Source organism: Palaemon carinicauda, chromosome 13 (genome assembly GCF_036898095.1).
Source record: "Palaemon carinicauda isolate YSFRI2023 chromosome 13, ASM3689809v2, whole genome shotgun sequence".
Classification (NCBI taxonomy): Eukaryota; Metazoa; Arthropoda; class Malacostraca; order Decapoda; family Palaemonidae; genus Palaemon; species Palaemon carinicauda.
In genome coordinates, this window is record NC_090737.1 from 5187487 (window position 1) to 5210950 (window position 23464).

Here is a 23464-nt window from a genome sequence, read left to right on the forward strand (position 1 = left end):
AACCAAAATGTAAAGTTATTAAAACCTTGACAAAATAGGAAATAAATTATTACTAAGTCTGACATGGTGCACACATCTGATCTAGCTGTGCAATATACTATGGCCATCAACTATCCTCACTACAAGCAAAGTTAAATCTTCATTTATTTTATTTGTTTATTGTTTTATTTCTCAAATGTTTAATGCTTAAGCACTGTATTCTTTGTATAAAAATTAAATACAGTAATGAGTAATTTTTAGAATCTACAACAGATTGATCAAATTAACATTAATAAAAATTGGATATTTAAAAAAAATATATTCAGTATACTGTACTTTCAAGCAGCTTTGTGGAATTATTTCCGGAAAAGGAGTACAGTAACACTGTACTTAAAAAAAAGTGCTTAGCATTTCTGAAATTCATAATGTGACACATTTAAAAAATATTTTTGACCCACATTGTTAATAGTCTAAAATGAAATTTATCTTAAAGTAATTTGAATTTTTCAATATTAATCTTACCCGATGATCATGTAGCTGTCAACTCTGTTGCCCGACAGAAATCTACGGTCGGGATACGCCAGCGATCGCTATACAGGTGGGGGTGTACACAACAGCGCCATCTGTGAGCAGGTACTCAAGTACTTCTTGTCAACAAGAACTCAATTTTTCCTCTGTCGTGCCTCCGGCTAGACCTACTTGGATACGCTGTTGATTCTGGAGTTATTGTTCACGATTTGGTGATGTATTTGCTCTAGAGTTTAGCCTTCGCTATTCAGGAAGCTTTATCATTAGCTTAGCAAGCTTTTGGAATTAATTTGATTTAATTATGGTGACGAAGAGAGTATGGACTCTCTTTCACTTTTAAATGGCCGACCCTTCCCTTAGACGGAAGTGTTGGTGTCGAAGAGAGTATAGACTCTCTTTCATTTTTTATTTTATATCTCCCCGCCATTTATAGGCCTCTTCGATTAACTTTCCTTTTATTATAAACTTATAAGAATTATTTTTTTATGTTTGTTTATATGCGACCTTTCCTAATAGTAGGCGGTCCTTACTTGGAACCGAAGTTAATTAACATTGAGCTCGTCATATCGTTTTTCCTGTTAAGAATTTATGCTATTTTAATTTTAATGTTTTTGAAAGAATTTCTTTGATAAGTCTCGTACTGTTTTCAAAGTTGAACTAACGTTTTGTTTAGTCTCCGCAGTTGTTGACGTTCAGAACGTTCAACTTGCGCTCTATCGTTACGATAGAGAGAGAGTATTTCACGGTTTCACGTTGCAGTAAGAGTAAACCGATTCTAGCGTTTCGTTCATTCTTTCTTAGCTTAAATGGTTTTAATTCCATAAAGGAACTTTTTATTTGGGAAACCTTTCAGTTTTTTTCCTTTAACAAATAATATGTTTTAACGATATATATAATTGGGCTCATCTCTCAGGTTCTAAGTCAAGAGAGAGAGAGAGAGAGAGAGATAGAGATGGAGGGAGAGAGAGGAGGATAAACGTTTCGTTCAACCGGGTAACGTTGTTCTCGTTTTTTTTTTTTTGCTCTTCTCCCTAGTCGATATAGGGGAAGAAGGTAAAACGTTTCTAGAGTTTTATTCTTGTTCCCAGGCTTTATGCGGTGAGAGATTTTAAACATAGTTTATTTGATCTAGTGTTTAGTCTCTTTTCCAGCCACTGAATTCTTTATCTTTCATTATGTTTTTCTGTTACATTGTAATACTGTTTTCGCAATTACTACCTTTTAATGAAGGATAGGATTGCGTGTTTCAAGTACAAACCACTTAAAGTTTCGAGTTCAGTGAAATAAGTGCAAACAGAAAATCAAAAGTGATATGCGCAAAGTGTTACAGTGTTGCGTTCGAGGGTTCGTCTGTTCGTGCCAGTTGTTCACCTAGTCCGATACCTCTTACAAGCTCCCAAGCCCAGGGGAGAAGTAATGTCGAAGGACTTATGGGTTCCTCAGGCCTTGATCAACGAACAGACGTTTCCCTCTGTGGTTTCGGGTGTATCTACACACGTTGCCGACGTGATCACCCCACCCACACAAAGACGAGAGAGCCCATTTATTCCTCGTCTGCGGAAGTGGTTTCTCGCAGAAACCATGGACCAAATCTTGTAGCTTTTAAGTGCAAGTCGGTCCCTTCCGCGCAAGTCCAACGGCCTAGGTGTAGCCACTGGGTCAGTTCGGACTCGCTGCAGTACGACAACTGCACACCTCCTAAGAGAGGCTAGGTGGTACCGCAACAGGCAGTAACTCCGTCTGTTGCCGCACCAGCTGTTTTAGACCCTCAGTCACAACGGACAGTAGCTCCGTTTGTTGTTGTCTTTCATAGACCCTAGTGGTCCATGCTGCAGACTATACAGTCTCAGCTTGCTCCTTCATGCAGGAGTATCATGCTGGAAGGTTGACAATGCAGCCTGTTAACCTACAACCCGCCGAGGTTGTGCGCTCAGCAGATACTGCGGCTGCCTGCTCCCACCCTCCACCTGTGAGAGCTCCACCACCGATGCGCAGTCCACCCTGCCAGACGCATGTTCTTGCTGCACCATCTGCTAACATGCGTGAGCTACCGCATCAGCAGTGGGAAGGTTCTGTAGAGCTGCCGGGTTCCAGCACTATGCGGCTTTCTCCGCAGCCCATGCAGCATGCTCTGCATACCTTACAGCATGCTCTGCATACCTTACAGCATGCTCTGCATACCTTACAGCATGCTCTGCATACCTTACAGCATGCTCTGCATACCTTACAGCATGCTCTGCATTCCTTACAGCATGCTCTGCATACCTTACAGCATGCTCTGCATACCTTACAGCATGCTCTGCATACCTTACAGCATGCTCTGCATACCATACCGCATGCTCCTCAACCCACCGCAGCCCCTCCCACGCACCAGCACTCTGCTTTTGTTGTTGCCAGCTCCCACACTCCGACTGCGGAGAAGGTTGACGATGCACCCGTGGGCCTACACCTCCCACGGTTGTGCGCCCGGCATGGCTTCCTGCTCTCACACTCTTGTTGTGAGAGCTCCTCCACCCATGCACAGGCAGGAGTTGAGGCTTCCCCACACAACTTTGGTTGTTTCCAACTCACAAACTGTCATGCAGTTACATGACGTTGCCTTCTGGTCTGCTACTTATACACCAGTGCTGTATGTCCTCACGCTCCTGTTGTGGTTGACAGTTCAGTTTTTGACAGTTCACAGACTGTCAAGCAGTTTCATAACGTTGCCTTCTGGTCTGCTGCTTTTGCACCAGTGAAACCCTCACTGAGAGAACTTAGCTTTTCTCGGATATGGTTCCTGTAGATGAGAAAGTGCTGTTCTCCCTCCTTCTGATATTCCCTTGAGGACTCTGTCATTTGGAGAGGAGCCTTAAGCTGCTTAGCCTCCTATGGACTTTTATTTAAGTATAACATGCTTCCAGGGAGGGTAAATGGTTCCGCTTCAGTCGCTAACCCTGTCTGTTGCCACACCTGCTCCCATAGACCTTGAGCTTTGTTGCAAGACTTGCAGTCCAAGCTTAGTCCTTGATAGAGGATTTTTTTACGGAGTCAGTGTGTCACTAGGAAGACGTTCAACAACCAGCAGAGGTGACTTGTTGTGACGCAGTGCGGCAACCTCAGCAACCCGATAAGGAGTTGTCTGTACTACCCAGACAGTCTAGACAGTTTCGGGTTGTCGCTGTACTTCCTCGCTTCCCCATGGTTGACAGTTCACAGACTGTGCAGCAGTACCATGATCTTGTGTCCGGCTCCGTCAGACGACTGGCTTTTAAGAGCTCCCACAAGTCGTCGCTGTCTGGAGAATCTCAGATGGACTATGGATCTGACCAAGGAACTGGGCCTCCTGGTCAATTTAGAGAAGTCCCAGCTGTCCCATCCCAGACCATTGTCTACCTGGGTATGGAGATTCAGAGTCGAGCTTTTCGGGCTTTTCCGTCGGCCCCAAGGATCAACCAAGCCCTAGAATGCATCCAGAGCATGCTGAGAAGGAACCAATGCTCAGTCAGGCAGTGGATGAGTCTAACAGGGACACTTTCATCGCTGGCCCTGTTCATCGAGTTAGGGAGACTCCACCTTCGCCCCCTTCAGTATCATCTAGCTGCTCACTGGATAAAGGACATGACGCTAGAGAAGGTCTCAGTTCCTGTTTCCGAAGAGATGAGGTCTACTCTAACGTGGTGGAAGAACAGCTTTCTTCTCAAGGAAGGTCTACCTTTGGCTGTTCAGAACCCCGACCGCCGTCTCTTCTCGGACGCATCAGACACGGGCTGGGGTGCGACATTGGACGGACAGGAATGCTCGGGAACATGGAATCAGGAGCAAAGGACACTTCACATCAATTGCAAGGAGTTGTTGGCGGTTCATCTGGCCTTGATAAACTTCAAGTCCCTCCAGCTAAACAAGGTGGTGGAGGTGAACTCCGACAACACCACAGCCTTGGCTTACATCTCCAAGCAGGGAGGGACTCATTCGAGGAAGTTGTTCGAGATCGCAAGGGACCTCCTCATCTGGTCAAAAGATCGAAAGCTCACGCTGGTAACGAGGTTCATTCAGGGCGATATGAATGTCATGGCAGATCGCCTCAGCCGGAAGGGTCAGGTCATCCCCACAGAGTGGACCCTTCACAAGAATGTTTGCAGCAGACTTTGGGCCCTGTGGGGTCAGCCAACCATAGATCTGTTCGCTACCTCGATGACCTAGAGGCTCCCGTTGTATTGTTCTCCGATTCCAGACCCAGCAGCAGTTCACGTGGATGCTTTTCTGCTGGATTGGTCCCATCTCGACCTGTATGCATTCCCGCCGTTCAAGATTGTCAACAGGGTACTTCAGAAGTTCGCCTCTCACAAAGGGACACGGCTGACGTTGGTTGCTCCCCTCTGGCCCGCGAGAGAATGGTTCACAGAGGTACTGCAATGGCTGGTCGACATTCCCAGGACTCTTCCTCTAAGAGTGGACCTTCTACGTCAACCTCACGTAAAGAAGGTACACCCAAACCTCCACGCTCTTCGTCTGACTGCCTTCAGACTATCGAAAGACTCTCAAGAGCTAGAGGCTTTTCGAAGGAGGCAGCCAGAGCGATTGCCAGAGCAAGGAGGACATCCACTCTCAGAGTCTATCAGTCTAAATGGGAAGTCTTCCGAAGCTGGTGCAAGGCCAATGCAGTTTCCTCAACCAGTACCACTGTAACCCAGATTGCTGACTTCCTGTTACATCTAAGGGACGTAAGATCCCTTTCAGCTCCTACGATCAAGGGTTACAGAAGTATGTTGGCAGTGGTTTTCCGCCACAGAGGCTTGGATCTTTCCACCAACAAAGATCTACAGGACCTCCTTAGGTCTTTTGAGACCTCAAAGGAACGTCGGTTGTCCACTCCAGGCTGGAATCTAGACGTGGTCCTAAGGTTCCTTATGTCATCAAGATTTGAACCTCTCCAATCAGCCTCTTTTAAGGACCTCACATTAAAAACTCTTTTCCTCGTGTGCTTGGCAACAGCTAAAAGAGTAAGTGAGATCCACGCCTTCAGCAGGAACATAGTTTTCACATCTGAAACGGCTACATGTTCCTTGCAGCTCGGTTTTTTGCTAAAAACGAGTTTCCTTCACGTCCTTGGCCTAAGTCGTTCGAGATCCCAAGCCTGTCCAACTTGGTGGGGAACGAACTGGAGAGAGTACTTTGCCCAGTTAGAGCTCTTAGGTACTATCTAAAAAGGTCAAAACCTTTACGAGGACAATCAGAAGCCTTATGGTGTGCTATCAAGAAGCCTTCTCTTCCAATGTCTAAGAACTCAGTTTCTTACTACATCAGGCTTCTGATTAGGGAAGCACATTCTCATCTGAAGGAAGAAGACCTTGCTTTGCTGAAGGTAAGGACACATGAAGTGAGAGCTGTGGCTACTTCAGTGGCCTTCAAACAGAACCGTTCTCTGCAGAGTGTTATGGATGCAACCTATTGGAGAAGCAAGTCAGTGTTCGCATCATTCTATCTCAAAGATGTCCAGTCTCTTTACGAGAACTGCTACACCCTGGGACCATTCGTAGCAGCGAGTGCAGTAGTAGGTGAGGGCTCAGCCACTACATTCCCATAATCCCATAACCTTTTTACCTTTCTCTTGAATACTTTTTATGGGTTGTACGGTCGGCTAAGAAGCCTTCCGCATCCTTGTTGATTTGGCGGGTGGTCAATTCTTTCTTGAGAAGCGCCGAGGTTAGAGGTTGTGATGAGGTCCTTTAGTATGGGTTGCAGCCCTTTATACCTCAGCACCTAAGAGTCGTTCAGCATCCTAAGAGGACCGCTACGCTCAGTAAGGAAGACGTACTTAATAAAGGCAGAGTAATGGTTCAAGTCGTCTTCCTTACCAGGTACTTATTTATTTTATGTTATTTTTGAATAACTAATAAAATGAAATACGGGATACTTAGCTTCTTTGTTAACATGTATGCTGGTCTCCACCCACCACCCTGGGTGTGAATCAGCTACATGATCATCGGGTAAGATTAATATTGAAAAATGTTATTTTCCTTAGTAAAATAAATTTTTGAATATACTTACCCGATGATCATGAATTTAAGGACCCGCCCTTCCTCCCCATAGAGAACCAGTGGACCGAGGAGAAAATTGAGTTCTTGTTGACAAGACGTACTTGAGTACCTGCTCACAGATGGCGCTGTTGTGTACACCCCCACCTGTATAGCGATCGCTGGCGTATCACGACCGTAGATTTCTGTCGGGCAACAGAGTTGACAGCTACATGATCATCGGGTAAGTATATTAAAAAATTTATTTTACTAATGAAAATAACATTTTCTTAGCTATACAAACCTCAGTCTTTTACAATATTATTACATTATTATTATTATTGTTATTGTTATTGTAATTATTATTATTATTATTATTATTACTATTACTTGCTAAGCTACAACCCTAGTTGGAAAAACAGGATGCTTTAAGCACGAGGGCTCCAACAGGGAAAATAGCTTGATGTAGAAAAGAAATAAGGAACTAAATATAGGCAATAAGAAGTAATGAATAACGATATCAATAATAGGGATGCATCTAAAGCTGCACCGAAATAGTAATTTAATTGTTAACTAGGTAGTTAGGATACGACAGGTGGTGTGGCCCACCCACCTGCCTGTCACCGAATAGCCACTTTTGTCCTTAGGCCTAGGACTGAGAGGGTTGGTAGACAAGGGAAATTTAATTCAAAGTACTTTGTTTTGTATATCAAGGAAAAACACAAATTACTTGAAAAAATTTTCACTTGTTCTTAGGCATTTAAATAGCCTTTGTCAGTTAAAATACTCATTGGTAAGAGCTAATACTGTACTAAGACATTAATAGGAAAGATAGCATTGGCAATGTTAAACCAGGCACATCAACAAAAATATTTCATAAGACACCAACCCATCCTCCAATTTTCCGGGAGGAGGAAGGAGTTGCTTCTTGTTAGATATAGTTTGCAAGGAATTTGCTCGTCATTCTACCTCTCCTCAAGACTGGAGAAAGCTGTACAAGACTTCCATTACAAAAATTCAGCATTGTTCTACCTCTGTCACATGTCCAGAGATGGAACCTGGAAGGTAAGTATAGAGCAGATTTGCATGGAAGAGGGAAGGAATGTGCAAGGCAAAGTAACCCATTACTGACAGCAAAGGATATACCTATACAATGCTCTCCCAACCTTGTTCCCCATGATTCCATCTTTCCGGATCGCTCAGTGTAGTGTCAGACACCCTGTCCTGACAGATAGTTCTGCATACAGACCTTGGATCAGAGCTCTTTTAAGAAATTCTACAGTTAAGTCTAGATCTCCAAATAGACCTGTTTACAACCAAAAGAGAACCACAAGCTGCCACTATAGGTAGCTCTGAATGTAGATTTCCAGCCAGTGGTAAGTGATGCCTTGAATCCACATTGGAACGGGTGATCAATTTATGGTTCCTCGACGAGATTAATTTTGAGGGCTTCAAATGTCCTTTGTGACTTTTCAGGGGCAGCTGACACAGTAATACCATGTTTTTTGTTTTTTTTTGTGAGTGAGGAACACGGTGATCGGAAATTGCTAACGTTGCCTTTTTTTATGCATAATGATATTCTTATGAACTAACATTGCAAAGTCTACTTCATTTCTAAACTGCAATGCACGAATCATCTGGGAGTCTCTATCTTGTCCTAAGTTCTTTTACTATTTTTGCTAGATTTCAGAGCCATTCTAGTGTTACGCCGACTTCTCCTCTTACCCTGGATCTCCCTTTTCTTCTTAGTCTTCACTTGCGGACGTCATCATCTCCTTCAGATCTTCATCTGTCAGCAGATCTTGAGTGGGCCTTGATCAGGTCTTTTACATCGTCCGTAGTCATATCTGAGCAATTTCGCCAGCCTCGCTGCCTCATCTACTGTCGAGTGGTAAATTTTGCCTGAAGAGAATCTCATATAATTGTTGACCATCACTGGCCACAGTTTCTTCCAGCAAGCATTGAGTGTTTCTTTCTTTATCTCCTTAATATGACTATTTGAATATAGGAATATTTTGGAAACATTACAATGTTGTACCCACACAAGTACTTCAGCGAGAAGTTGTCATCTGCATCCAAAAACTCTACCAAATATTGCAGGGAGTTTCACACAAAGTACCTTGAAAGCATGAATAATGCCTTGATCCACGGGTTGAATCAGTGATGTTGTGTTCAGCGGTAAGAATTCTATCTGTAGGCCATAATAAAACAGGTCGTTTGCAAAGCCTTAAGCTTTGTCCATTAGGATAAGCACTTTAAAATGAAGCCCCACTTTGGCAAGATAAATATTAACTTTGGGGAGGAAGCACTAGTGAAAGCAATCCAATGTCAGTGCTTAAGTGATCTTTGTAGGCCTTGAATCCAGGGGCTCTGGCCTCCTCCTTCATAAAGAAAGTCCCCAATGGCATACGTTTCCAAACAAGGATAGTCTCATCCATATTAAGAACTTTGTTCACGTGAATAACTATCTGTGATTGTTTGAAACATCTCGTTCATATATTCATCAGCAGAGGCAGCTTCTCCATGCAGGGGCACACTTTCAAAGATTGAACTCCTTTTGAAATTTATCAAACCAGCCGCTACTGGCATCAAATTCTGTTGATTTGTTGGGAAATTGTATAGATAGTCCTGGTTCTGGATCGTCGTCAGCACCATCAATAAACTTGCCGTAGAGCCGCCCGGCCTTCTTGAATATGGTGTTGGTATCCAAGGCAATGTTGTTCATCCTACAGTTACTTATCCTAAGGGTCAATGCTGACTCCATCCTTCCAATGGCCTTATTCCAGAAAGTTGCCAACCTTTTTGTTGTCTTGTTAAAAGTGACATTTGTCGTCGTCCTTATATTCTTTTCGTCCTATTTTATGTAGCGAACGGTAGATTTGTTGGTGCCTTAATGGCGACCTACGTCTCAAAGCTTCTCCCTTCTTTAAGCATGTCAATTGATTTCATTTTCTCCACTATAATAAGCTCCTCTGATGCTTCACTTCACTGCCAGAAGCTTTAGAAGGTGCAGAAAGTTTAGCTGGGATTATAAGGTTTGAAAGCTATTCACAATCTCAGGCATAAATGCAAAACACACCTTACAATACAGATAAAGATGCAGACCGATGTTGAGTACTTATATGTAGAATCAAACTGCACAGCGTGGTATACATTACTGAATGCTGTAGTTTGCTTGACGGGATCCTGTGGTCCAACAGACTATCAGCAGCCAGGATATTGATCAGCGGGCTATGATTGGTCATGTCTCCACTACCAGCCAAAAGCATACATAGTACAAAATTATCTGGGCAAACTAGGCTACACTTCTCATACTTCCAGAGTTTTTTCTATACAGATGTGCGATTTTGTGTGTCACATACAGCACATTATACATTTTCTTCAGCTGAACAAACTATAGAAACTGTCTACTGTACATTACTTTCTTGCTACCAAACTGAATTTTTATTATTTATTACTATAATTTACTTTATTAATTTTTAGCCCAAAATTACTATTTAAGACTGAAGATTAAAATCTGAAAAAATATAAAACTTATCTGCCAGCAGAAATCTGCGATATAGATTTACATATATTATACTTGCAAATCTACAATGTACTGTACTGAGGGTGCGATAGACAAACCGCGGTATGGCAAGAGATTATTGTATTATAAAAATCTGTAATTTTTTTTATATCTTCAGCCTCAGGAGCAAGTCAGTGAGCTTGTAGCCTTTTGAAGAAATCAGGAATTTATTACCATTATTCCAGGTCATCTCTTAATCCTGATCCAAGGTTTCCTATTTTTAGTCAAAATCGAATAGCCCATTTAGAGACAGGACCTGCTTTATATTATGAATCTCAGATTCAGGAGAGGGCAACCCCTGTCAGGTGTTTACCTGCAATTAATATTTTATTTTAATTGTTTATTACTTCTCTTGTAGTTTATTGCCTTGTTTCCTTTCCTCACTGGACTACTTTTCACTGTTGGAGCCCCTGGGCTTATAGTATCCTGCTTTTCCTACTAGGGTTGTAGTTTATCTTGTAATAATAATAACAATTATGTCTGCAGAGATCCTGACCTTCCAAAATTGGTTTGTTCCAAAATACCCAAACCAACCAGTCCTTTTCTACAGGGGCAATATGTGTTTTAATGACCTTCCGTATTAAGGATCCTGATCTCCTCTCCATCCCTAAAGCCCACAGTATGAGACAAATTGCTTCTTCATTCGCATTCTTTGCTAATATGCAATTTCATAACACCCAGAGATTTACAGGTTGATCTAGACACAGATTCATTAAACATTACCTGAAACAAATCCAAGAGGTACAACATCCATGTGCGGTACCTGGTTGTTCGTGAGCCCTACAAGGGGGAATTTAAAGAGGAAAGATGCCCTATAAGGGGGAATTTAAAGAGGAAAGCCCATTTCAGCCAGGTCCTTAAACAGAAGCAAGGTGATAGGCATAAAGTATTTCTCCAGAGTTATCCCTTATGAGATGAGTGTCAGACTTGTATGCTTTTCTTCTCACATTTACAGGTACTCAAGTTGTTTGCTTCGTGGTAGACGGTTGTCCTTGATGGTGCACACGAGTCTACTGTTACTGTTCTGGTATAAGGCCTTGTAGACCGCAAAGCATAATAACCCCGAAAACGAGGTTTTGATAAAGGAAAAACCTGTTTTTGAGGAGGTGCTATGTGGTCTCCAATACCCTTCCTCTTCCCTAGCCTTGTGCAGGGGAGAGGGAAAATTAACTGATTCTCACTCTGAGTTGAAAGATAGCAGCTAGGCATAAGTTGGTGTGCAGGTAGCATTGTCTCCACCTGCAGGGATAGTTCTCGTTAATGACATGTCACTGATAACCCGATAATTTCTGCATTGGAGTTATCAAACTCAATAGTGCCTGAACTCGATTCTCCCTTAAACAGCACACACTGAATCCATGCTTTGCACATCTATACACTAACCCTAGATCAGGGGAGACAGTATTTCTTTGGTAATTACGTATGTTGTATTGGATTCCCTGTTCTAGCGTTTTACAAGAAAATACTTGGAGACTACACAGCACCTTTGACAAAACCACTTGTTTTGAGAAGATTGCCCTTACACTTGTAATATTGTGTATACACCAAATAAAATCAAAGTTTATCAGTGACGGATGATCTACTAATCTGTTCTTTAGCAGATATGGGTTCCTATTTTGGACAGTATAATAAAACATAGAGGTTATACAAATATGTGAATTGATATTGTAAACTCAATTGGATAATGATCTTGGACTTTCAAACAATGACTAAACTTAAGAAATATTGAGTTAAAATTAATGCATCGATAATTCTTTGATCATCCCCTACAGTTTTAGACTTTATCAACATTACCGTAAGTAAAATGAAAATGTTATTTTTATTAATAAAATAAATTTTTGAATATACTTACCCGATAATCATGTAGCTGTCAACTCCGTTGCCCGACAGAATTCTATGGAGGGATACGCCAGCTATCACAATACTAGAAGGGGGTGTACTTACCAGCGCCACCTGTGGCCAGGTACTCAATCATTTGTTGTTGACACCTCCTCAATTATTCCTCGGTCCACTGGTTCTCTCTGGGGAGGAAAGGGAGGGTCGATTAAATCATGATTATCGGGTAAGTATATTCAAAAATTTATTTTATTAATAAAAATAACATTTTTCAATATTAAACTTACCCGATAATCATGTAGCTGATTCACACCCAGGGAGGTGGGTGAAAACCAGTGTACATGATTAAAGGATAGCTAAGTATCCCATATTTCATATAACAGTTATCTCAAATAACAATGAAATAATAAGTACCTGGTAAGGAAGTCGAATAGAACCGTTACTCTGCCTTTTATTTAAAGTTCGTCTTCCTTACTGAGCGCAGCGTTCCTCTTGGAGGCTGAATCAACCCAAAGGTGCCAAAGTACAAGGGGTTGCAACCCTACTAAAGGACCTCTACCAAACCTTTAACCCAGGCGCTTCTCAAGAATGAATAGACCACCCGCCAAATCCAAGGATGCGGAAGGCTTCTTAGCCTACCGTAACAACCATAAAAACAACAATAAAAGTATTCAAGAGAAAGGTTAAAAAGGTTATGGGATTAAGGGAATGTAGTGGCTGAGCCCTCACCTACTACTGCACTCGCTGCTACGAATGGTCCCAGGGTGTAGCAGTTCTCGTAAAGAGACTGGACATCTTTCAGATAAAATGATGCAAACACTGACTTGCTCCTCCAATAGGTTGCATCCATAATGCTCTGCAGAGAACGGTTTTTATTAAAGGCCAACGAAGTAGCTACAGCTCTTACTTCGTGGGTCCTTACCTTCAGCAATGCAAGGTCTTCCTCCTTTAAGTGAGAATGTGCTTCTCTGATCAGAAGCCTTATATAGTACGAAAGCCCATTCTTGGACATGGGTCTCGAGGGTTTCTTGATGGCACACCATAAGGCTTCTGACTGTCCTCGAATAGGTTTAGACCTCTTCAGATAATATTTGAGAGCTCTGACAGGGCAAAGAACTCTCTCTAGTTCGTTACCTACCATGTTGGAGAGGCTAGGTATTTCGAACGATCTAGGCCAAGGACGTGAAGGAAGCTCGTTCTTTGCTAGGAATCCAAGCTGAAAAGAACATGTTGCAGATTCGGTTGTGAAACCAATGTTCTTGCTGAAGGCATGAACCTCACTGACTCTCTTAGCTGTTGCAAGGCAAACGAGAAAAGCAGTCTTGAGGGTAAGATCCTTGAAGGAAGCTGACTGGAGAGGTTCGAACCTAGATGTCATAAGGAACCTTAAGACTACGTCTAGATTCCAGCCTGGAGTGGAAAGACGACGTTCTTTAGACGTCTCAAAAGACTTGAGAATGTCTTGAAGGTCCTTGTTGGAAGACAGGTCCAAACCCCTGTGGCGGAGAACTGAGGCCAACATGCTCCTATATCCTTTAATCGTAGGTGTTGAAAGGGATCTCTCATTCCTAAGATGAAGAAGGAAGTCAGCTATTTGGATCACAGAGGTATTGGTAGAGGATATTGAATTGGCTCTACACCAGCTTCGGAAGACCTCCCACTTAGACTGGTAGACTCTACGAGTGGAAATTCTTCTAGCTCTGGCAATCGCACTGGCTGCTTCCTTCGAAAAGCCTCTAGCTCTAGCGAATCTTTCGACAGTCTGAAGGCAGTCAGTCGAAGAGCGTGGAGGTTTGGGTGCAACCTGTCTACGTGTGGTTGACGTAGAAGGTCCACTCTTAGAGGTAGAGTCCTGGGGAAGTCGACTAGCCATTGAAGTACCTCTGTGTACCATTCTCTTGCAGGCCAAAGGGGAGCAACCAGCGTCAGCCGTGTCCCTTCGTGCGAGACGAATTTCTGCAGAACTTTGTTTATTATCTTGAACGGAGGGAATGCGTACAGGTCGAGATGGGACCAGTTCAGAAGAAAAGCATCCACATGAACCGCTGCAGGGTCTGGAACAGGGGAACAATAAAGCGGAAGTCTCTTGGTGATGGAGGTGGCAAACAGATCTATGGTAGGTTGACCCCACAAGGTCCAAAGTCTGTTGCACACACTCTTGTGGAGGGTCCATTCCGTGGGAATGACCTGATTCCTTCTGCTGAGGCGATCCGCTGAAACATTCATATCGCCCTGGATGAACCTCGTGACCAGTGTGAGGTTTAGACCTCTTGACCAAATGAGGAGGTCCCTTGCGATCTCGTAAAGGCTCCTCGAATGGGTCCCTCCTTGCTTGGAGATGTAAGCCAAGGCTGTGGTGTTGTCTGAATTCACCTCCACCACTTTGCCTAGCAGGAGGGACTTGAAGTTCAACAGGGCAAGATGAACTGCTAACAGTTCCTTGCAGTTGATGTGGAGTAATCCTTGTTCCTTGTTCCATACTCCTGAGCATTCCCGTCCGTCCAAGGTCGCACCCCAGCCCGAGTCCGATGCATCCGAGAAGAGATGAAGATGGGGGGTCTGGATGGCCAATGATAGACCCTCCTTGAGAAGGAGATTGTGCTTCCACCACAGGAGAGTGGTCTTCATCTCTTGGTTGATAGGGATAGAGACTGCTTCTAGAGTCGAGCCCTTGTCCCAATGAGCCGCAAGATGGAATTGAAGAGGGCGGAGGTGGAGTCTCCCTAGCTCGACAAACAGGGCCAGTGATGAGAGGGTCCCTGTGAGACTCATCCACTGTCTCACTGAGCAATTGCTCCTCTTCAGCATGCTCATGATGCACTCTAGGGCTTGGTTTATCCTGGGGGCCGATGGAAAAGCCCGAAAATCCCGACTCTGAATCTCCATTCCCAGGTACACAATGGATTGGGAGGGAATGAGTTGAGATTTCTCTATATTGACTAATAGACCTAGGTCTCTGATTAGATCTAAAGTCCAAGAGAGGTTCTCCAGACAACGACGACTCGTGGAGGCTCTCAACAGCCAGTCGTCTAGGTAGAGGGAGGCTCTGATGTTCGATAAGTGCAGGAATTTCGCTACATTCCTCATCAGATGAGTAAAGACCATAGGAGCTGTGCTTAGGCCAAAACACAGGGCTTGGAACTGATAGACAACCTTTCCGAAAACGAATCTCAGGAAAGGTTGGGAGTCTGGATGAATGGGAACGTGAAAGTATGCATCTTTCAAGTCCAACGAGACCATCCAGTCCTCCTGTCTGACCGCTGCTAAGACCGACTTGGTCGTCTCCATTGTGAACGTCTGCTTGGTGACATACTCGTTGAGAGAGCTGACGTCCAGCACCGGTCTCCAACCTCCTGTCTTCTTGGCCACAAGAAAGAGACGGTTGTAGAAGCCCGGGGATTGATGGTCCCGGACTATAACCACTGCCTTCTTCTGCACAAGTAGCGACACCTCCTGTTGCAATGCTAGCCTCTTGTCCTCTTCTTTGTAGTTGGGAGAGAGGTTGATGGGCGATGTGGTCAGAGGCGGTTTGAGGCAGAATGGAATCCTGTAACCGTACCTCAGCCAACTGACAGACTGTGCGTCTGCACCTCTCTTCTCCCAGGCTCGCCAGAAGATCTTGAGTCTGGCTCCTACTGTTGTCTGGAGAATCTGAGAGTCAGTTCTTTCCCTTAGATGTCCTGGGTCCTTTCCTAGACTTGCTCCTGTGAGAGTCTGGACGGGAGCTTCCTCGGCTGGGGGCTCTACCACGAAAGGGCGGTATGAACCTCGTAGCCGGGGTATCAGCCACTGGGGAGCGATAAGTCTTGGGGACAGAGGTGGTAACCTTAGACTTACGAGCCGATGAGGCTACAAGATCGTGCGTGTCCTTCTGTATCAGGGCAGCCGACAAGTCCTTAACTAGCTCCTCGGGAAAGAGGAACTTTGAGAGTGGAGCAAAAAGGAGTTGTGACCGTTGGCACGGTGTAATGCTGGCGGAGAGGAAGGTACACAGTTGTTCCCTTTTCTTCAACACCCCTGATACAAATAACGACGCTAGCTCACCCGATCCATCTCTGATGGCCTTATCCATGCAGGACATAATTAGCATGGCAGAATCTTTGTCCGCAGGAGAGGTTTTCTTGCTGAGGGCTCCCAGGCACCAGTCGAGAAAGTTAAACATTTCAAAAGCTCTGAACAACCCTTTCAGAAGATGATCCAGGTCTGAGAAGGTCCAACAAACCTTCGAGCGTCTCATCGCAGTCCTCCGAGGCGAGTCCACCAGACTTGAGAAGTCAGCCTGGGCAGAGGCAGGTACTCCCAAGCCTGGTGCTTCCCCTGTGGCATACCAAACGCAACCTTTCGAAGCGAGCTTCGTTGGAGGGAACATGAAGGAAGTCTTGCCAAGGTGTTGTTTAGACTGAAGCCACTCCCCTAAGATCCTTAAAGCCCTCTTGGAGGATCTAGCTAGGACAAGCTTAGTATAGTTGGACTTAGCTTGTTGTACGCCCAGCGAAAACTCAGATGGAGGAGAGCGGGGAATAGCAGAGACGAAGTGGTCTGGGTAAATCTCCCTGAGTAGAGCCAAGACCTTTCGAAAATCAATAGACAATGGAGAAAGCTTAGACTCTTCCACGTCTGATGAGGGATCAAGGTGTGCCTCCTCATCATCCGACACTTCATCAGCAGAGGGTAGCGAAGCGATCGGACCAGAATGCTGAACCGCAGAGTCAGAACGGGTAGGAACAATAACAGAGGTTTCCTCATCCTGAGGGAAAACCTGAGGCTCAGACTGCATAGGCTGAACAACAGACGAAGCAGAAGGCAGGCGCATGGGTGAAGGAGGTTGACTCCTAGCAAGAGTTGAACCCAAGGATTGCACAAGCTGAGCGGAGGACGGAGGCGGAGTAGTCCGTTCCTGTTCCTGTGAGATGAGTGGAGCATGAAGAGGTTGAGGCTGCGCAGAACAAGGTAAAGTTCTCGCAAGCTGAGGCTCCTGAGGCGCAAGTCCAGGGTGTAGAGGAGCTTGCCTAGAGGAGGGTTGAGCTCGCTGCAGCGATGGTTGAGCAGACAGACTCACGGAGGGGAGAGGTTGTTGTACCCCAACCGAGAGTTGCACCACTGGTGGAGCAGCAAGGGGAGGCGGAGGAAGAGTGGAATAACTCTCCTGATCCCAAAGCAAGGGTTGCCTTAAGGAAGGCTGAGGCTGAACAACACTGGGAACAGCGAACTCCGAAAGTGGCTCAACATCGTACGCCTGGCAGATGGTGCTGCGACCAGGCGGAGCAGGTGCAGGCTGGGCGAGCACAGGCGGAGCGAGAACAGGTAGAGGGAGTGTAGGCAGAGGAGGAGGTGCAACACTCTCAGCCCGACACTCACGCATCAAGTCCGAAAGCTGAGCTTGCATGGACTGAAGCAGGGTCCACTTGGGGTCGGCAGAAACGATAACAGACTGAGGTAAAGTCACAGTCGGGCTCTGTTTAGGCAGAACCTTACTCCTCTTGGGCGGAGTATAGTCGACCGATGACTGAGGCGAGTCAGAGCTGAGCCAATGACTGCAACCTGGCTGAGCACTCGCTGACTGAACTCTACGTTTAAGCGGTCTCGAGACCTGAGACCAACGTTTCTTCCCTGCATGTTGATCAGCGGACGAGAAGACGGGCTCAATCGTCTGCAGGTGGGAGTGACGGTCTAAGGAAGACACGCCCGCAACCACCGAGGATAATTCTGTGCGCCTAACAAGGCCTGTCGAACCCTTAAGCCCTTCGACATTGCTTCTCCCCTGGGCATGGGAGCTTGCAAGAGGTCCCGGACTGGGAGGACGACTGGCTCGCACAGAAAAATCCTCACGCACCACACTGGCACCACTAGCACTTGGCACTGCACCGACACTAGCACTCGTCACAGCACTGGCACTATTTCCACCCACTGCACTCTTGACCTTCAGTTCTTTAACCTCGGCCATCAGAGACTTATGGTCACTTACCACTGATTCTACTTTATCTCCTAAAGCCTGAATAGCACGCAAAACAATTGACATATCAGGCGGAGGGCACACAGTAGGTTCGGGGGAAGCCACTACAGGGGTAGGAAAAGGTAGGGGATCATGAGGTGAGGAAAACATAGAAGAGTGAGAAGAACTTCTCCTAACTCTACCTCTCTCTAACTTAGATGAATATTTTAAAAGACGGACAAATTCCAATTCCGAAAGTCCGGTGCACTCCTCACATCGATTTTCTAATAGACAGGGCCTGTCCCTACAGTCAGAACAAGCGGTGTGAGGATCTACCGAGGCCTTCGGAATACGCCTATTGCAAGACCTACATCGTCTATGGGAGGGGGCTTGCGAAACGTCAGACATCTTGTTTCAAAGAGTTAGCCAAAGGGTGATCCAAAAACAAGCAAAAATTCATTAACCGTTAACCAGTATTAAATAAAAGCTATCTAGCTAATATAAAAAGGATTCCAGTAAAGCGACAGCCGTTAATCTAAGAGAATACTTCACCAAATATCCATGAATAAACTCGAAGACCATAAGCGTATCCCAGAACGTCTAGCCGGAAGCACGACAGAGGAATAATTGAGGAGGTGTCAACAACAAATGATTGAGTACCTGGCCACAGGTGGCGCTGGTAAGTACACCCCCTTCTAGTATTGTGATAGCTGGCGTATCCCTCCATAGAATTCTGTCGGGCAACGGAGTTGACAGCTACATGATTATCGGGTAAGTTTAATATTGAAAAATAGTCATAGAAATAAAATGATCATATTTAAATAATAGAATACAAGCACCGCCAAGAAATGTGATCCTTACCAAGTGCAATAAGAAGAGGCTGGATTAATGAAGAGATGGGGACTGCCAATATGGCAGAAATATTTTCCAGAGTTCCATTGGTGGGACCTGGAGAGATGGAGAGCAGGTGACACAGGAGTGGGTAAACGTCCACATTACTGAAAGGTGGTGCTTGGAATCTCCGTTTGAAAGAAGGGCCCAAAGCAACGAATATGGGTTCCATGCTGTGGACATAAGCAGGATAACCGTGGTCCCCGTGCACGTCTGTCACTGGAATGCAAGGTGATATTGTCATCATGAAAGTATAAAAAACATAAAGCTAATGGTTTTTACTTCAGTTCTAAAATATATATAAGCAACTATTTTCAGACTATTGAAATTAAGAATTACAGAAAAATATCAAATACTGTATAATCAACGCAAACAAAAAATACAATACATACTAAAAATTTAATTATATTATTTTAAAATTTAAATACAGGTAATTAATTAATGTGAAATCTTACAATCAGGCCAATTTCCATTCTTATAATAGTCAATGACATCATGAAAATCTTGAAAAACATATCCTTCATCAGCAATCAAAAGAATGGGGCTAACACGATTGTTCTTTTTATAATGCCACTCTTCTGGTATTGCTTCCTTTCGAAATACGGAGTAGTTGTATTTTTTCTCCCCGTCCACAAGTTTTAAGTAAACATCTATCTGGTGTTCTGCAAAAAAAAAAAAAAATTATCATTACAGATGTCTCTTATACCTAAATACAAAATGCAGTACAAAAAATGCATTAATGTATGTACATACATACATATACCAAAGGCACTTCCCCCAATTTTGGGGGGTAGCCGACATCAACAAGAAACAAAACAAAAAAGGGGACCTCTACTCTCTACGTTCCTCCAGCCTAACCAGGGACTCAGCCGAGTTCAGCTGGTACTGCTAGGGTGCCACAGCCCAACCTCCCACATTTCCACCACAGATGAAGCTTCATACTGCTGAGTCCCCTACTGCTGCTACCTCCGCGGTCATCTAAGGCACCGGAGGAAGCAGCAGGGCCTACCGGAACTGCGTCACAATCGCTCGCCATTCATTTCTATTTCTAGCACGCTCTCTTGCCTCTCTCACATCTATCCTCCTATCACCCAGAGCTTTCTTCACACCATCCATCCACCCAAACCTTGGCCTTCCTCTTGTACTTCTCCCATCAACTCTTGCATTCATCACCTTCTTTAGCAGACAGCCATTTTCCATTCTCTCAACATGGCCAAACCACCTCAACACATTCATATCCACTCTAGCCGCTAACTCATTTCTTACACCCGTTCTCACCCTCACCACTTCGTTCCTAACCCTATCAACTCGAGATACACCAGCCATACTCCTCAGACACTTCATCTCAAACACATTCAATTTCTGTCTCTCCATCACTTTCATTCCCCACAACTCCGATCCATACATCACAGTTGGTACAATCACTTTCTCATATAGAACTCTCTTTACATTCATGCCCAACCCTCTATTTTTTACTACTCCCTTAACTGCCCCCAACACTTTGCAACCTTCATTCACTCTCTGACGTACATCTGCTTCCACTCCACCATTTGCTGCAACAACAGACCCCAAGTACTTAAACTGATCCACCTCCTCAAGTAACTCTCCATTCAACATGACATTCAACCTTGCACCACCTTCCCTTCTCGTACATCTCATAACCTTACTCTTACCCACATTAACTCTCAACTTCCTTCTCTCACACACCCTTCCAAATTCTGTCACTAGTCGGTCAAACTTCTCTTCTGTGTCTGCTACCAGTACAGTATCATCCGCAAACAACAACTGATTTACCTCCCATTCATGATCATTCTCGCCTACCAGTTTTAATCCTCGTCCAAGCACTCGAGCATTCACCTCTCTCACCACTCCATCAACATACAAGTTAAACAACCACGGCAACATCACACATCCCTGTCTCAGCCCCACTCTCACCGGAAACCAATCGCTCACTTCATTTCCTATTCTAACACATGCTTTACTACCTTTGTAGAAACTTTTCACTGCTTGCAACAACCTTCCACCAACTCCATATAACCTCATCACATTCCACATTGCTTCCCTATCAACTTTATCATATGCTTTCTCCAGATCCATAAACGCAACATACACCTCCTTACCTTTTGCTAAATATTTCTCGCATATCTGCCTAACTGTAAAAATCTGATTCATACAACCCCTACCTCTTCTAAAACCACCCTGTACTTCCAAGATTGCATTCTCTGTTTTATCCTTAATCCTATTAATCAGTACTCTAACATACACTTTTCCAACTACACTCAACAAACTAATACCTCTTGAATTACAACACTCATGCACATCTCCCTTACCCTTATATAGTGGTACAATACATGCACAGACCCAATCTACTGGTACCATTGACAACACAAAACACACATTAAACAATCTCGCCAACCATTCAAGTACAGTCACACCCCCTTCCTTCAACATCTCAGCTTTCACACCCCCTTCCTTCAACATCTCAGCTTTCACACCATCCATACCAGATGCTTTTCCTACTCTCGTTTCATCTAGTGCTCTCCTCACTTCCTCTATTGTAATCTCTCTCTCATTCTCATCTCCCATCACTGGCACCTGAACACCTGGAACAGCAATTATATCTGCCTCCCTATCATCCTCAACATTCAGCAAACTTTCAAAATATTCCGCCCACCTTTTCCTTGCCTCCTCTCCTTTTAACAACCTTCCATTTCCATCTTTCACTGTCTCTTCAATTCTTGCGCCAGCCTTCCTTACTCTCTTCACTTCTTTCCAAAACTTCTTCTTATTCTCTTCATATGACTGACCCAGTCCCTGACCCCACCTCAGGTCAGCTGCCCTCTTTGCCTCACGTACCTTGCGCTTTACTTCCACCTTTTTCTCTCTATATTTTTCATACTTCTCTATACTATTACTCTGCAGCCATTCTTCAAAAGCCCTCTTTTTCTCTTCCACTTTTACCTTCACTCCTTCATTCCACCATTCACTGCCCTTCCTCATGCTGCCTCCAACAACCTTCTTGCCACATACATCACTTGCAATCCCAACAAAATTTTCTTTTGCTAACTTCCACTCCTCCTCTAAATTACCAGTTTCTCTTACTCTCATCTCGTCATATGCCATTTTCAACCTTTCCTGATATTTACTTTTTACCCCCGGTTTTATTAGCTCTTCAACCCTCACTAGCTCCCTTTTACATCCACCTACTCTATTCCCCCACTCTTTTGCTACAACTAATTTTCCTTCCACCAAAAAATGATCAGACATACCGTTAGCCATACCCCTAAACACGTGCACGTCTTTCAATCTTCCAAACATTCTTTTAGTTATCAACACATAATCCATTAATGCCCTTTCTACTACTCTTCCATTTGCCACTCTTACCCATGCAACCACATTAATGTATGTACTCTTTACAAATACATGACCAATTATCTATTTACCTAAGGCACTTCCCTCAATTTTGGGGATGGCCAACATAAAAAAAAAAAGAACAAAAGGGGACTTTGCTTTGCTCCCCCCAGCCTGACAAGGGATTCAGCTGAGTTTGGCTGGTACTGCTAGTGCCACTGCCCACCCTCCCCAGTTAACCACCACAAATGAAGCTTCATACGTTGAACCCCATACTGCTACTACCTCAGCGGTCATCAAGGCAGCCAGAGGAAGCAGCAGGGAACAAGCGTCACAGTTATACAAAGCAAAAACCTGTAAGAACCATTGCAAAGTGTCTTACAACATACATACGTACAATTGGTTTCATTAGCTATATGGTCACTAGCACAGGAGTGGGAGCCTTTTTGAGACCTAAGAATACTGGCCTCCCTGACACATGGATGAGCATTTGAAACACCTCCTGTTTCACAGCCATCGGTTTTTTGGGCCTTACGCTCAATAGCTTATTCGATGTCACCACTGCGTTCAGTGGCACTGGGGACACTGAGTAACATAGCTTTGGCTATCGGTTCCCTCCAAAATGATTTGGAGGACAGCCAACCTGCAAGACCTAAATATAACATCGGCTGTCTGAATGTCTGAGCTTCCAGCCCATGTTGGAGTGCAGTGATCATCTGGGGAACAACACACCCTTAAACCCTAAAAAACTCAATCTAGATCAAAGTTCTCCTGGCTCCTGATGCATACTACCCTAGGACTGAGCCAGGAATGTTATTTGGAAGCTTCAGTGGCCTACAAACTCAATGGGGAGAGAAAAGAGCAATAGAGCTTTATCAGCTTCATCTTGGGAATTGCCAAGGATGACTCGGAAGAGTCCTTAGCTTCCCTTTTCCTCCTCAAAGGAAATGCTTGCTACTGAATGTAAGGCCACAATTTACCGTACATGGGGATGACTGCATAAATCCAACATGAAAATGTAGTGTGTGTATGTATAGCTGGTTTAGCCATCAATCTTTAAGTGTCTACCCATTCCCATGCATTCATGAACATGCTGGTTTGCCTCCATTATAAAAACGAAGCCAGCAATCAACCATTTCCTTGAAAGTATAAAGAATAAGATTAACAGCCTAGGTTAGCACACAACAGTACGTCTATACTCGTTGCAACCACATACAAAAAAGTTGGCAGGGCTACTTGCCTGTGCTCACCATCTCATCAACTACTGTACCTTGTAAATGAATTCAAAGGATGAAAGATTTATAAACGTATAAGAACAAACTATAATATACTTGTTACAAAAGTCATCAGTAGCTAAATGGTGTTTTTAAATACAACTTCACTATT

General features: G+C 44.2%; 1 protein-coding gene across 2 annotated transcripts in view; it reads right to left on the reverse strand.

Annotated features, from left to right (window-relative positions):
• The window catches only part of LOC137652152 (bis(5'-adenosyl)-triphosphatase enpp4-like), a 50967-nt gene that overhangs the window by 14844 nt on the left and 12659 nt on the right, over positions 1 to 23464 (reverse strand). For both annotated transcript variants that reach the window (XM_068385355.1, XM_068385357.1), the window contains exons 5-6: positions 19183 to 19389; positions 18698 to 18946 (exon numbers count right to left, since the gene is read on the reverse strand). In XM_068385355.1, the coding sequence (XP_068241456.1) occupies positions 18698 to 18946; positions 19183 to 19389 (456 nt within the window). The remainder of the gene's footprint in view (positions 1 to 18697; positions 18947 to 19182; positions 19390 to 23464) is intronic.